The following is a 15260-nucleotide window of genomic DNA, read 5'->3' on the forward strand; positions in this document are numbered from 1 at the left end:
TTAAGAGGAGAAGAGCTGACCGCAACCCCAGGTGCGCTCGCAACCGCAGGAGCCGGGGTCCTTCCACTCATCGTTGTGGAAGGAGAAGAAGACGGTCTTGCCACCAGCGAGCTCCTGGATGGAGGCGATGGCGGTGGCCTGCTCGGCAGTACCAGGGCAGGCCTTGCCGTTGCAGCTACCGCCGGAGGGCCAGCCGCACTCGAGGTTGAGAGCGGGCTTGTCGCCGCAGATGTTGCTGCTCTCGAGGAGCTCGATCTGGCCCTTGACGAAGGTACCGGCGGAGGAGGCGTCGGTCTCGGCGTTGAAGTACGGGTGGATCTGGCCACCGACAATGTCGATGACGGAGCAGATCTCAGAGACGACGTCCGACTGCTGCCAGACACCGACGGTCTCGGCAGTGGTGTAGGGGCCGGTGTAGCCGGCAGCGGTGATGGTGGACTTGACGGAGACGATGAGCTGCTTCAGGGAAGCGGCAGAGCAGCGGCCCTGGAAGATGCACTCGTTACCGACAACGACAAGGTCGACCATGCCCCACTTCTTCCAGGCGGTGATGGCGTCGATCTGGTCCTTGATCTCAGTGGAGGTGGGGTCGCAGGACTGCTTGACGAAGATGCCGATGATCATGCTGAGGCCGTACTTCTCGCAGGCGGCGCCGACGTTCTCGAGGGTGCTGCAGTCGGTGGAGTAGACACGGACGGTGCGGAAGCCGGAGTTCTTGATGGTGGAGATGTCGGCATCGACCTGCTCGGCGGTCTTGCAGGAGCCGGAGGCATCCTCAGAGAACGGGGTGTAGGTGATGGCCCAGTGGTCACCGTTGCTGCCGCCGAGGCCGCCGGTGGAGGGGGCGGTGGAGGACGGGGCGGGAGCAGAAGACGAGGCGGGGGTGGAAACAACGGGCTCGGGGGTCACGACGGCAGAGGTCGTAGGGACGGGAGCGGGAGCCTCAGTGGTGGGCTTGGGAGCCTCAACCGGGGTGGTAGGCTTGGGGGCCTCGGTGGTGGGCTTGGGGGCCTCAACGGAGGTGGTAGGCTGGGGCTTCTCGCTGGTGAAGGGGCAGACGACGACGACGCTGGTCTCGGTGATGGTGGTGACGACAGCAGGGCGGGTGTAGGTACCGGGGACAACCTCGGTGACGACGGGGTAGACGCAGTTGGCAGGGGCGGTCACGGTGGTGGTGATGGGAGCAATCGTGTAAGTGCCAGGGGTAGGGCAGACGTAGGTGGTGGTCTCAACGACGCTGGTGACAACACCGTCCTTGGTCTTCTCGGTGGCGTAGGGGCACACGACGGTGGTGGCGCTCTCGACGACGGTGACGACACCGCCGAAGGTGTGAGTGCCAGCGGGAACCTTGGTCGTCTCGGGGGCGCAGACGGTGGTGGTCTGGTTCACGGTGATGGTGGTCGCCGGGAAGGTGTAGGTACCCGGGGTAGGGCACAGCTCAGGGACGGGAGTGGGCAGGTCCACGGCGGGCTTCTGGGTGGACGTGGGCTTCACCGGGGCCTTGGTCGTCGCCGAGGGGAGGGCGCTGGCGATGGGCTTGCTGGGGGTGTGAGGGACCACTGTTGATCGTCAGGTCAGCACGACGATCGATCCACGCCATATTGCAGCCATTGAACCTCGGGGGGTTGGATGCGATAGGGCTGAAGGGTAAAAAGAGAGAGAGGGGTGAGAGAGACATACGCGTAGGCTCGCCGTAGTAGGTGGTGTAGATGGTGGTGCAGCCAGGAACACAGACAGAGGCCTGGTCGGCGCCCCTCTTGAACAGGTCGGCGTGAGCGTGACGGTGAGCGGCGGCGCTGACACCGCCAACGGCCGCAGCGGCGGCAGCGAGGATGGAGCCCTTCATGGTGAATTAAGTTGCCTTTTTAGGGGTTTTCTGAGTATTATTTGACGAGATGTCGGCTGAAAGCGAATGCCCGCTAAAAGAGTGAAGCGGTAGTGAACGATTGGAGATAGAGACGAAAGGACGACGAAACTACGTTGACGGCATCAACTCATTTGACGGGTTTTCGTAAGGAAAGGAAAGGAGAGAAGAGAGGGAAAGAAACAGGCGGGACCGGGATGTTATTATTATGATGGTAGTTAGATTAGGTAGAGGACTAGTATCCGTACTTTCATGGGTACGACCGTGAGAGTCTAGCATGTCCCTGGGGCCCTGGGCTGGGCTGGGGTGTGTGCGCGACGGTGTGTGTTGTGCCCACCCCAAAAGATGGGATGAGTGGACGCAGTGCGTAGCGTCCAATGACTTAAGCATAGGATAGATAGTATAGGAGCGACTCTGGTGTGTGTGCCCCGGTGCGGGTGACACTTGTTTACCAACCGGGGGCCGGTTCGTCCTTGGCTTTCCATGGATAAGGAGGGATGGGGCCACCATGCACTGTGCGTGTATGGGGTGTATCTCACCCAGACCAAACGGGTTTTTGATGTGCACAAGCAGTAGCAACTTGCCAACGAACAAGCCCCTGCTCTTGGCAGCAGGTCACACCAGAAACTCGAGAAGCCAGGATACATTGTAAGAGCCAGAACGAGAGCCAGAGGCGGTGGAGCGTCTGGGGGTCTTGATCATGGTAGAGTCGAGTCTTGACAGGATTCAACGGAGACATTGCCGTCCGTGGAGGACTTGTCCAGGGGTTTAGGCAAAAAGATACGGTCTGGCAATCTGGACTGCACCGACAGCGAGTCAATGAGGCGAGGGGAAGCACCTTGTTCATGACCACGGATGAGAGCAGGGGAAGAGGAGGCGGAATCGCAACCCCGGTTAAGCGTAGTGTAGTTGGGTTCGTTCGTTCTTGGAAGGCGAAGCAGATCCAGTCTAGAGACACGGCGGCCAGAGATTCGAGAGGGGGAGGAGAGTGGCCAAGGCCTTGAATCAGCCGAATCCGCCCGTTGATGAACGGCGTCTAATTGACCAAATTTGGAACGACTCGGCACTGGACGAGCAGCCTTGGACGGGGGAAGGGGAGGAGGGTCTGGAAGAGAACAGGCGATTGAGAGACGGCAAATGGGCCAGCCCTCTCCATTACGTAGGGAAAAACGAGCCGTGAGCACGACCGTGTGTTCTGCGATGGGTGGGGTTCGAGGGAAAGAAACTACGGAAACACGCCGGAAAGAAAGAAAAAGGGGGACGAGGTGAGGTGAGCACGAGGTGAGCAACAATCCCACGAGAGGAGGTGAAGAAGGAGGGTAGGCCGCAGGGCAGGTGGAGGTGCAAGGCCAGAGGGCGGAGATGCAAGGTACCCGAAGTAGTAGTCCACTGATTGGGGAGGGATCAGCGGGTGCGGGGGCGCTACAGAGAGACGGGGCGAATTGGGCGGCCACGACTGGTGCATGCGGGAAATTAGCTAAGCGACATTAGCACCAGCCCAGAAATTAGATGAACCTCTGCCCAAGGCCCTGCTTGTCGCCGGGGGAGCCTTCTCACCTGGCCCAGGAACCTAAGCCGTCCCTGCGTTCCACCTACTAACGAACCGTCGCCGGCCGTCCATCGACCTGTGACCGCAAGCCACCCATCTCTCTGTGCTGTGCTAGTGCAGATGTGCAGATGCAGATGCAGCCCCAACTGGCCCAGTCAGTGTGTGCCTGCTGATCCAGCCCGAGCAGCATGACCTCGACGCCGGGTACGTACCTCGGGTTATTCGTGCGAATAGCGTTGCGTGTGGCCCTGATGACAGTTTATTTTCGTAGCAACCGCAGAACCTTCTTGTCCAAGAACCAGAGTGTTGCATGGACAAGGCCGGCGCGGATTGGCCGGTGGGAGACGTGCCGTGTGTCTGTTCGTGCAGGCCTCCCGGGCTCCTGCCCTACGCTGATTATAACGATGATGATCCATCCGCACCGATTGGGAAGAAGCAAAATGAAGCCGTATCAACGGCCAGCCAACCTGATTGATTCTAATCTGCTCCCATTTCCATGATGTCTTCCATTCTTCCCCACAGTCTCGTGTTAGCGGCTGCCACCGGCGCCCCGGCGGCAATCATCTGCCGCTGCATATGGAATTGCGAACCCTTGGATGTGATTTCCAAATCGCGAAAGAAGCCGCCATGGCCGAGGTGGACAAAATAAAGGGGGTTGCCCAGCTCACAGTAAGATGGAACCGAGAACTAGCTGCTTACTTTGGTAGGCGTCCATTGATTACGCCCGATTTAGGCATGGTCAGCCCGATGGTACCTGCAGCTGCCACCTGCATCTGCAGGCTAGGAGGGTAAAATAACCCGACGGCCTACTCTCGCGACCATGGCTGGCCACGAACTAGAGACGCCTCACCAGAGACCAGAGACGGGAAGTCGAAACGCACCGTTGACCATGCGCGCTACTATCCCTTTTCCTGCGATGTGGACCCTGCCAACGTCTGGGGGATACTCGCTGCATTCCAACCCTATCTGGGAATACGGGACTTGTCCCTCAAGCCCGCAGGTGCTGCTGGGTGATGGTGTTGTTTCGCCGCGCAAATACTAAAAGATTCAGTCGATAAACTTGGCACACTCGGTGACCTTCAAACAAGGCCCTTTTTTATTTTATTTCACTTCTAAAAAAAAAAAAAATTTTGCCAAGTCCCCCCGGCCTAAAGCCTCGCACAAACATTTTCCGGCTCCTTGCCGCCGGTTATTCGGCAAGGACGTGCCCCTCCAGATTGTAGACATGGTCAAGAAAACAGTCTTGACAAGCTTGGCTCCCATTACGTAGCATCTGGCTCGGGTCCAAGTGCTCAATCACGCTTGTTTATGCACCGTCACAAGTGGACAAGAAGCCTTGCACAACGCTGTCATGAATAGCTTCGGCTGTGGAGAGTGCCCATTTCCCAACCCCTTTTCCTTCTTTTCCCGGCCGGAGCAGTCCTGGCTTCCCAGGCTGGGCCCCGCCCCAGCTGCGCTCGCCCGCCCATCTCCGCCTCATCCTCCTCCCCAGAAAAGAGCCGAGCTGAACCACACCGCGAGCGACTCTCACTCCAGGGTTGGCTCTGCGGACCTCCACTTTTGCCTCGTATTTCCCGCATCGCTATCCAAAATGTCTCCAAGGCAAAAGAAACCACCCCAGCTGCACAAAATAAGGTGGCCCTTCCAGCCGCTGATCCCTTCCCCTCGCAAGAGTCCATGGAAACCCCCCCTCGAGTCCAATCTTCCCGAATCTGACAGAGACGCCCCGAAACTGACAGTGCCGAGCTCTGGACCACAACTCTCCCATTCGGCTCTTTGGGCAAATGCTGTCCTTTCACCCTTTTTCGCCCGGTCCCTGCTCGAAACCGCCCGGCCCGATCACATGGGCGATCAGTGGGAAAGCAGAGGGGGGGGAAGGGGAGAAAGAAAATGCTTGAATTTCTGTTTCTGGGCACGTCAACTGATCCAGCCCGGTCGAGATCAACACTTGTTTTTTTTTGTAGTTGTTGTTGTTTGTTATCCTTTCGCTTGTGCTCCCTCGTACCAGCGGCAGCTCATCTCAATCACGACTCGCCGCGGCCCACAATCTACTATTGCAAAGTCATGTTGTCCTGGGCCCAGAATTGAAAGTGATGGGAAAGTCTGTCGTGAAATGGTCTCTAGAAACCCCGGCCCGGGGTAGCCGGAGGTGCCCCCCCAAGTTGGGGGGACCTGCCGACTTTTCAAGCATTATTCGCCTAAATGACAGCAGTCCACGCCGAGGAAACGAGGAAACGAACGCAGATCAATTCGGCATGTCCGCCTATTCCTCGTATTTACGTGAACGCGCGCATGTCCTTCCCGCTGTCATTGTATTGTTACAAGATGTGGGTGAGCGTTTCTCTAGATTTAAACTGTCGGAAAATCTGAAAGGCTTGCAAACAACGCCATGCCTGGAAAAAAAAGACAAATACCTGATTCTAAGGAAATTTCTACCAGTGTCTCCCAGTCTTCGCCACCTGCCTGCCTACCTAACCCACGCCGAAATCCAAGAGAAACAATAGTGTCACAGTGTTGATGGCCGCATGCATGTCTGTCTCCCATGAGTCTTTGGCAGCTACGGCGCCCCTAATCGTGAACCCTTTATACCTCCTCATCACTGTCATCGCCCAAAAGTTCGCCCTCATCATCGTCGACCATGTCATAATCTCCTCTGCCCCGAGCAAAGCTGTCTCTTGTCGTGAATCTGCGGTTGCCCCGCCCATTCAGCCAGCTGCCTCCGCCACCACTGCTCACTCTCTCGTAAGCAGAGGTTGCGCTCCTCCACACGGCCGAGGCGACGAGCGGCAGGGCTGCTACAACGGCGACCACGGCCGACAGGGCAATGACCGGGTACTTGACCCACGGCGCATCGTTTTGAAAGCCCGGCGACTCCCCCAGCCGGATCTGTCCAAACTTGCTATTCCAGTTGCGGTAAATCCACCAGCCGACGGCGCCTGCAAGCCCGATGGGAATCACGACGGCGAAGAAGATGGCCACTCCGGACGTTCCGCGCCGCCTCTCAAACTCGTCCTCCTTGCCAGCACAAGCGTGAACATTTGACTGCTTGTCAAACTCTTGGCCCCCGATGCAGGTAGTGAGCGGGATTCTCCGGTATCCCGTGGGCTCGTAGTATTCGACGGCGTCCGGGTTCTCCTTGCACCACTGCTCGGCTGAGATCGGAGACTTGCCCTCGACAAGGCTGCACTGTTTGTGGCCGTCAAGCTCGAAATTGTAATCACTGTCAAGTCAAGTTAGCGGGGGTAGAGGCACCAAGTGTGGCAAAGGACATACCATTCGTAATCACTTCTTGTGCAGGTGCAGTTTTGGACCTGATAGAGATGCTGGACCTTCAGGTCGTTGTAGCAGTTCGCGTCATCCTTCTTGCGCAGATACTTGGACACATGTCCGAAGAGACAGTCGTCTGACTGCGACGGATGCTTGGGCGACCACATGAAATAGTCGGACTTGCCGTCCTCGTCGTTTTTGCAGGGGCGGTCACTCAGCCCAGCGAAATCGACATTGACAGAGAACATCTCGTCGCTGTCGGACTTGCACCAGATCAAGAAGTTACGCGAAGCACCAGAGCGAAGAGTAGAGATATCCAGGACGGTGACTTCCTTATCAGTGAACGTAAAGTCCTTCCAAGTCTTGCCCTCGTCAGTGGTGTATGAGAGGGTCTTGGTCTTGACGGGGTTCTCGCGACTGGCACGCTGAACAAGGACAACAATCGAGCCTTGGTCACCGTACTGCCAGGTCCAAATACCCTTCTTAACGTTCTTCCAGGTGATGCCGGCATCTGTTGTCATGAATGTGTCGGCTTCCTTAAAAGGGCCCAAGCTCGAGCCAACGTTGCCGTTACCAAACATGAGCCCAACTGCGGTGGCTGCAGAAAACGTCTTCTTCTTGTCGGCTCTTTCAGTATAGTGATGGAGGTGCAGCGCGCACTTCTCGTCTCCTTCGCTGCTGCTGCATGAATAGGCGTCGCCCTTGACGTCGGTCTTTGGCGGGGGGAGAAAAGCCCACTGGGAGCCATCGTTGTGTGAGATCTGGGTTTGGACCTTCTTCGGTTCGTTGCTCTTGTCACGATTTGCGACGGTGTTGATGAGTGCGACACCTTCAAGGCCGGGGATCTTCTCGAAGTCGACGTAGTACTCATCGTTGCAATTGACTCCTGGAGCACTCATGACGTACGACGTACCGTTCGAGTTGCTCTTGATAATGCTTCCGTAACGACGGCCTTCAGTAGTCTCGGTGACCACGAACAAGTTCACAGCATGCGTAGAGCTGTCCAAGACAGTGTAGGCGTTCTGGTGGGGTACATTGAAGTTGACGGGGAAGTGGGCTTCAGCGTATGTCACGCCATCCAAGCTAGCAAGGGCGCGAAGGCCATCCTTCTCCTTGTCTTGCGCAGCAACAACAATGAACTCGGCCATGGTGGCGAAATCCTTCACGTCCGACTGGTGGAACTGCTTGTCTTCGTCGAAGAAATCCTTACTGGAAACAATGACCTTCGGGTTGTCCTTCTCGTTGTCCTCGCGCTTGTTTGCAAGACAGACGATCTGGCGCATATCGCGGAATTTGTAGGCCGAGTGGCCAGTGAATTCGCACTTTTGAACATAGCGCATTGCAGTCTTCCAGTTGTCGCCACGGTCTCTCGAGATTGACGCCTCTCTGAAGCACTGATCTTTGCCATCAATCTTCTCGCACTTCTCGCCCACCCAGATCAGCCAATCCTTCTTGTCGGGGTGGAATGACAAGGGGTTGCCCGACCCAGGTTTGGTGGGTGCCTCAAACGAGTGGAAGTGTTCAGCGCGGTCGATTGTGTAGAGGACTTTCTTGGAATCCGTAGTAAAGAAGACAGCGTCCTTAAAGTAGTAGTGCGGATAGATGCCACGCACTTCCTCGTCCTCAAGAATCCTATCCCATGTCTTGCCATGGTCCTTGGTCCGCCAAATCTGTTTATCGGCTTTCATACCGTTTCCCGTGTATTCAACAGGTCTAACGATGATAGTTTCGTCCACCTCGGTGCTTGAATCACCGCGTTCCAGGTAGATCTTTTCAAAGTCCTTGAACTCCGTCTTGAAGACGTGCTGGCTCGCCTTGATCTTGCCATCAGCAGGAACGCTCGGAGAACTGATGACGTCTGAGCACTTTCGCTCAACTGGGTCGTCCTTCTGAGCACCGTCCTTTCTCTTGCATGTATTCCCAGGTATCTTGCGCCAGCCAGATGAGCCCTTGAAAGTGTCATCAGGTTTGGCATTCTTGCAAGCACCGTCCGGCGCGATAATTGGTCCAGCTTTTTCACACTTGTCTCCGTTCTTGACGAAGTTATAGTCACACTCAAAGTCCGCATCCGCGCACTCACAGTCTTCGGTCTTCGGGACGGGGTCCTTGAACTCCTGGTTTAGGAAACAGTCGGCCGTCTTCTTGCGGCGACGGTAAGTCTGCTTATGGCCCATGATGCATGTGGGCTTGCCGTCGTCGTCAAGGCGAGCGTGCCAGTCTTCCAGATCATCGTCTTTGCATGTTCGCTCGTGCAACCCTTCGAAGTCTAGAGCAATGATGTGGAATCTGGCGTTGTCGCCTCCGGTTCTGCCAACGAGCAGGAACTTGAGACTTGTAGAGTCTTGCGTTGTTGTAAGGAGTTCAGGCTTGATTTTCAGATCATCCGGTAGCGAAGCCTTCTTCCAAGTCTCACCATGGTCCAATGAATATCGGATCTCTCCAACTTCTTCTTTGTTGGAGTCCTTCACAGCCACCAGAATCGAGCCTTGGTCTCCAAACTCATACTTATGAGGTCCGTCCAAGGCTTTCTTCCACGTCATTCCAGCATCGTCGGAAACGTAGACGTCGCCGTCGCCAAACTTGCTCAAGGACTTTCCCTTGTTTCCGATTCCAAGAACAAGCCCAGGTGCGGGGCTGGAAAAGACTCTGCCGACATTATCGAGGTCCGTAACTGAGTGCAGCTGGAGTTGATCGTCACCGGCCTTCAGGGAGTGGAAGTTTCGGCCATCATCGAACGTGATCTTGGTCTCGATTTGTTTCTCGGCTCTTGGGTCTTTCTCAGCCTCCTCCCAGTTCTTGACAGTATTGATGATGAAGATGCCCTGGACACCAGTGATCTTTTCGAAATCAACATGTCCCCTTGAGTTGCGATTCGTGTGCTCAAGATTCTCAACGAAGAAAGTGCCATTTGAGTTGCTCGTGAACATTACTCCCATAGGGTTTGATGGCCGAGTGTTCATCACATCAATCTGAATGCTGTAGTTGGTGCTTTCTAGGACAGTATAGGCCTCTTGATTGATCTTGTGACCATGGTCGGTAGGGAAAATGGCCCGATGCCACTTGAGTGTATCATCAGTGACGAACAGTGCCATCTCATCCGTATTAAGTGACGCCGTGGCGACCATCAGGTACTTCTTTACCACGGCCAGGTTGACAACACCCAGAACGCCTTGGTTCGTATCCATGTCTGGTTCAAATTCTTGGATCTTGTTGTCAATCTTCTGGAAGTAGTTGTCGGATGCAAATAGTCTCTGGTCTTCCTTCATGGGCGAAAAGTTGTCTCGCACGATACACAGAACTCGCTGCTTGTCGAGGTCATCTTTGCCCGTCGTGAAGATTTCCGAGGACTTGGCCCACCAGCATCCCACAGTGTTGGCTCGGAGGTGCTCCGCCTTCGTTTTAAAGTTATCCGTTGTGTACATTGAGATTTCTTCGCAAAAGATACCGGCGCAGGCCATGCCACTGAAGATGATGCGGTCGGGATCGCCGGCATGGAAGTGGAGGATGTCATCTCGGAAAGCGCTCGTGCCCGCGACACTCTCGAACGTCTGCCATGATTTGCCTCGATCTGTCGTCTTCCAGTGTTCTTTGCCTTCGGTGATCACATAGGCCCGGTTTTTATCGAATTCGTGCATCATGAGGAGATAGGCTTTGTCGGCAGGGATGTCTTTGACCTTGTCCCAGTTGACGCCCGCATCGTCGGATCGGTAGATGTTTCGTTCGGAGACATCGTGGTAGAGGATCACGTCGGAGTCTTCGAAGTAGTTCAAGTTGATGGGAGGGTGTTTGATAGTGGTGACCTTGATCGTCGGTTCGTCCTTTGCTTGGACAGCTGCTGTCCAGGTAAGGACGGACAGCAGGATGCGCCAGGAGGCTGCAGCCTTGCCCCTAAGCCTCATATTTGGAGCTTCGTCCGGATCGAGGTGTTCATCAAAAGATGGTTGTCAATGTGAATGGGTGCGAAATAAGAATATTCGCCCAAGATGGCGGAGAGAGCAGGTATCGTTCGGGCCAGCCCAGCAGTAATTGACTTAGATGGTTAACGTGGCGGTTGGAAAGTCGTCGAAGTCAAACATGTCCGGAGGAAACGTCAGCGTAGGAGGTATGTTTCGCACGCGAGTCGGGTGGCTAAGCTTCAGCTCCACCCTAGCTTTGACGCCACACCAGCGCATCAGAGAGTCGCTCGGCCCCCAATCAGGGTGTCCCTGGTGCGACGGCGACAGCTGTCTCCCTGGCCCCACCATCCCTGTGCACCGCGACTTTAATAGAATCTTCTGATCCAGTGCCCTTTTGTTGCAAAACACTACACGTCCCATTGTGCCCTTTGGGAGAGCTGTTCTATGATACCAAGTCTCAACAGATAATTCTGGCAGGTGGTAGGTTCAGCAAGCTGGGCTCTGTCATTTGTACAACTGTGTGACCACTACAACTAAGCCATCATCTGATGGCAGAAACCACGATTTCGATACTAGATAGCGCAAAAATCCCAGGCATATAAATCGAGCTCCCTCCTGATTGCACAGGGGGGGTATGCATCCGTTTGCGGGTGGTTCTCAGGAATGGCGGTTCTCAGGGCAACACTAAGAATGCACGCGAAATGAGGGCAAGATGCGCAATGTTATTCTGCCTCGTCACTGCCTTCAAGGCCGTGGACGATTTTATCGATACTGCTAGCGGAGTTATTGTATATAAATCGTTGAGTCCCTTCAGAGACCCCTCCGAGCGTTTCACAGTCACGTCTGCGCGGCGATCTTGGCTATGCGCTTCAGAATCTGAGAGGCCTCAGCAAGAGCTGATGAGAATACTAATCCAATGAACTCTTCAAACTTTTCCTTCATCCCAACTCATCCTGAGATGCATGCTATGTGGGGAAATAATACGCGGGGGAAAATGAAGGGGTGTCAGTATGCGCCCTCATTAAGCATTCTTCGGCGCATGCCCCCGCTCTTTCAGAACATAGTTCTGTGTGTACCAAGGAGGAACCACTGAGAAGAACAGAGTACGAATCCGTCTCAGGAGACTTGGCCACTAACACCATATACCGAGTGACGTTCCAATGTACCAGGGAACTCGGTCCTGTCATCAGGAAGCATCTTTACCAAACAAACAAAACCTTGAGGCAAGGACTATGCTTCAGTGGTCTAATCAGAGCCACCTCCGGGGACAACATTAATTTACTAGGCGAAGGTTTCGTATTCCCGAGCGTTGCAGCGTGCTGTTTACTATATACTATCGTTTTGATGGGTGATACTGGAGTGGTAGAGCCAGATGGTTGGTTGGTTTCTTGCGTCGCGGTGTTCATGAAAATGGAAGACATCTGCGTGCATTGGATTCCGCAAACGATGCTTCGAACTCGAGCAACAACCATACACTGTTCCGTTTCGCCGTCTTGGGGAACAAACATTGAGGTCTATTAAAAGGAGGTTAGTGTTGATACCGCGCAATATCTTTCCGCTTATGCTCACCCTTCAAAGCCGTGATATCTTTTGGTGGGTCTTTGGCTTCCCAACACAACCCCCACCTCTCGGGGTTTCCACAATAGTTCGCGGCTCGAGCCGGGGGCCGAAACAGATCCTCCCGACCTGGCTCAGACCGGGATCGGGATGATATGGCGTCTTCCGGATCGGCACAGGGCTCCGCAATTACAGCTCCGTTGCATCGCAGAAATCAATTGTTTGGCGCAACTTGTATTTTTCAAAGCTTCTCACTGGAGTTCACAGGCGTTATGAGAGATGCCGATATCATCAGTCCTTAGCAACTCCCATTCCCTCAGGCGGTGGTTCTCAAAGTCTTCAGCTAATAGGAATGCCTATTGAACGTGAACATAATCGCATCGTCAAGGAGACTTCCACACGATCAAGCAATATTCTCTTTTATTTGGCACTTTCTGGAGGAATATGTATGTATGGGACTACATTATGTCCTGCCAGTCCTAGCCATGACTTCTTCGTCCGCCTATTGAGCCCCCACCATCGCCATGCATTGCTATGCTAGGAGGTGCATCTACACAGACAGCTAGGCATAGTCTCGTCATATTGCTTCTTTCTTAAAAATCCACTTGTTGGCTTCAGACATGACCAGATCAATTGGGTGCCTGGATCTGCCGGGGCCACGCGCAGACCGGGCGTCAACAAGGTTGATGGCCAGAGCACTCTGCGGTCCTGTGAACACTAACGAAGTGTTTCATGTCCGTATCTGGTACACATCGAGCTAGAAGAGCTCAAAAACACCTGAAATGTCGATGTCTGTGCAGGTATTGCTTGCTCGTTAGAAGAAAATGCAGCGCATGTGTCGCATGCTTAACCTGCATTGGCATCTTGGACAGATGAAACACCCGCCCGGCATTCATCGGCGGACGTCGAACAGAGTAAACCGATGACGATGAATTGCTGAACGAAATCGACTTTGCATGATAGATCTGACTTCAAAGTGGAGACGATGACCGCAGAGAACAAGACATCAGGCCTCCTTGGAATCGTCCTTGGTTGCCGAGTCGCCGTCCGTCCCAGCCTTTGCCTTCGGTTCACCCTCGGCATCAAAACCCAAAGCGTCTAATTCGCGGATGAGCTCGTTGATCTTGATCACTTTGGCGATCTGTTCCGGCAACAGCGTCTCTCCGCCTTCCTTCTTGCTCTTGAGATCCTTGGCCTGCTTCAGCTTCTTCTTCAGATTGCGGGCCTTTTTCTCCCTCTCCACCTCAGGGTCGACCTCTTCGGCCTTGGAAGCGTCGACGTCGGTCTGCTTAACGCCGTCGGCCTCGTCCTCGCCAGTTGCTTTGGCCTTCTTCCTTGCCTCTCGGCGCTTTGCATTCTTGTTGCTCGCAGCAGAAGAGGCCTCGGGCTTGTCCTCCTTTAGACCCACCGTGCCAGGAATACCACCCCTCGTCGTGCGATCACGGAAAGCTGCGGCAGTGCGGTTCTTGTACACTTCGACGTCTTCGGGCGGGCGGTAGCCGGGGCGGATCTTAATGGCTTTGCGGGTGCTGCCATCCGCTCGTTTCGACTCGGGAATTTGGCGCTCGCCCGCATCATCCGTGATGATGCCCGCGTTAGAGGGTCTGGTAGGTTCGGAGGGCATATTGTCGGACACCTTGATAGCCTAGCAGAGTTGGTTGAATTTTGGTCGATGGCAGCACACTGGCCAGTGTGTTTCTGTCTGTCAAAATCACCCAATCAGGGACTCCGTGGAATAGTCGCAAGGCTGCGAGGTTCTAGCAGGCTGAATGACGACAAGTGCGTTGCTCACCGCCCGCCCAAAGCGCTCGCCGGTGGCTTTGGGCAACTATGCAACGCAGCTTGAGCTCGGCTAGAGGGAAGCGGGGCGTGTGCGTGCAGCTGGATCTTTCCGCCAGAACCCGGGGAAGTTCAGCTGCAGGCGTCGGGCAATTAGATGATCGTAGGGTGCAGGCAAACCCGAGATCGCATATGGACAGGCTGGTGCCAGTTTTCAATGCGTAGTTACGCACGAAGGTCGTTTCGACTTGGCAAAAAGAAAGTGCACCTGACTGTGGGAGTCGAGGTTGAAACAGCCCCTCTCGTGCACTCCGCACAGACCATTGCGGGCCAGAACCTTCTTTGAAAATCGAGCTCTGATTGGCTACGGCAGCTTCATCCAATATGGCGGGCTCAGGAACACTGGACGAGGAGGAACGTACCGTCACTGATCTGTCATGGCAGCCTACTCTAACGTATGGCCGGAACCAGGTATACCTCAATAGTGCTACAAACAGGTGTGCCAGCTCACAATGACGCCACGTGTGTCGCGTTGCTGGCCGGTCAGACCTGCAGTCAATCGGCGTGTCTTTCGGTGAGGAGAGAAGGTGTTGTGCCATCCCATCTCAGTGAATCATTCATTACCCCTGTACTTGCCAGGGTTTTCCCACCTCGGTTTGGTTGTCCCACTGCTTCTCAAACAATGGTTCTTGGCAAAAGACAATCAACAGGGTGGAATGTGGGCAGCAGCGCAACAAGTTGTCCCGGCTGGCTGTTCAAAGACAGCTTCCTAATGATCTGTTTCAATCATATTGTCCATACGGATCACATCCACTTCTCCGTGCTGGCTTGCTATTTAAACGTCCATAGCTGTTATATAAACGCAACATGACACCGAGCCGCCCAATGGCGCCTCGGAGATTGCTTGGCTGACAGCTGGCCACCTCGCAACATGGCCGTCTGGTGGTGGGTAAGATCGAGTATTTCATCGGGCAGTATGATGTAGGCAGGTAATCGGGCCTGCATACCAGCGGCGCATGTCGCAATCATCATCGTCGGGTAGGGAGCATTTCCAAACAGACGCGGATTCGGAACAGCCTGTGTGCTGGTAAACCAATTCGGGAAAGCTTCACTGACTCCAGCGCCTTTTCATGATCCCTGATGAGATGAGAGGGAGCACTGATTGATTAAGGGGATGCGTTCAATGACGACAAATAATGGCTCGTAGACGCTCTGGCCAAGAAGCACAAGCTTCGTCCCGCCACCAGTCAAGCTTTCCTTGACACAGTCCGCGTTTGCCAAGACTTAGGCGACATGGTGGTCTCGCTCTCATCAAACCAGAGCCATTCGAAGGAGCAGCCAGCAAATC

General features: G+C 54.7%; 3 protein-coding genes across 3 annotated transcripts; all 3 read right to left on the reverse strand.

Moving 5' to 3' along the window:
• EsH8_I_000790 (glycoside hydrolase superfamily) lies at positions 1-1846 on the reverse strand (the record flags this gene model as incomplete). Its single annotated transcript, XM_083268203.1, has 2 exons — positions 1-1559; positions 1681-1846. The coding sequence occupies 2 exons, from the start codon at positions 1844-1846 to the stop codon at positions 1-3; spliced, it is 1725 nt and encodes a 574-aa protein (XP_083118641.1).
• A 4150-nt stretch (positions 1847-5996) lies between these two features.
• EsH8_I_000791 (vacuolar protein sorting/targeting protein 10) lies at positions 5997-10579 on the reverse strand (the record flags this gene model as incomplete). Its single annotated transcript, XM_083268204.1, has 2 exons — positions 5997-6633; positions 6687-10579. The coding sequence occupies 2 exons, from the start codon at positions 10577-10579 to the stop codon at positions 5997-5999; spliced, it is 4530 nt and encodes a 1509-aa protein (XP_083118642.1).
• A 2560-nt stretch (positions 10580-13139) lies between these two features.
• EsH8_I_000792 (mago-binding domain-containing protein) lies at positions 13140-13757 on the reverse strand (the record flags this gene model as incomplete). Its single annotated transcript, XM_083268205.1, has 1 exon — positions 13140-13757. The coding sequence occupies one exon, from the start codon at positions 13755-13757 to the stop codon at positions 13140-13142; it is 618 nt and encodes a 205-aa protein (XP_083118643.1).
• Positions 13758-15260: the final 1503 nt, after the last annotated feature.

The sequence above is a fragment of the Colletotrichum jinshuiense genome, chromosome 1 (assembly GCF_051148585.1).
Source record: "Colletotrichum jinshuiense chromosome 1, complete sequence".
Lineage (NCBI taxonomy): Eukaryota > Fungi > Ascomycota > Sordariomycetes > Glomerellales > Glomerellaceae > Colletotrichum > Colletotrichum jinshuiense.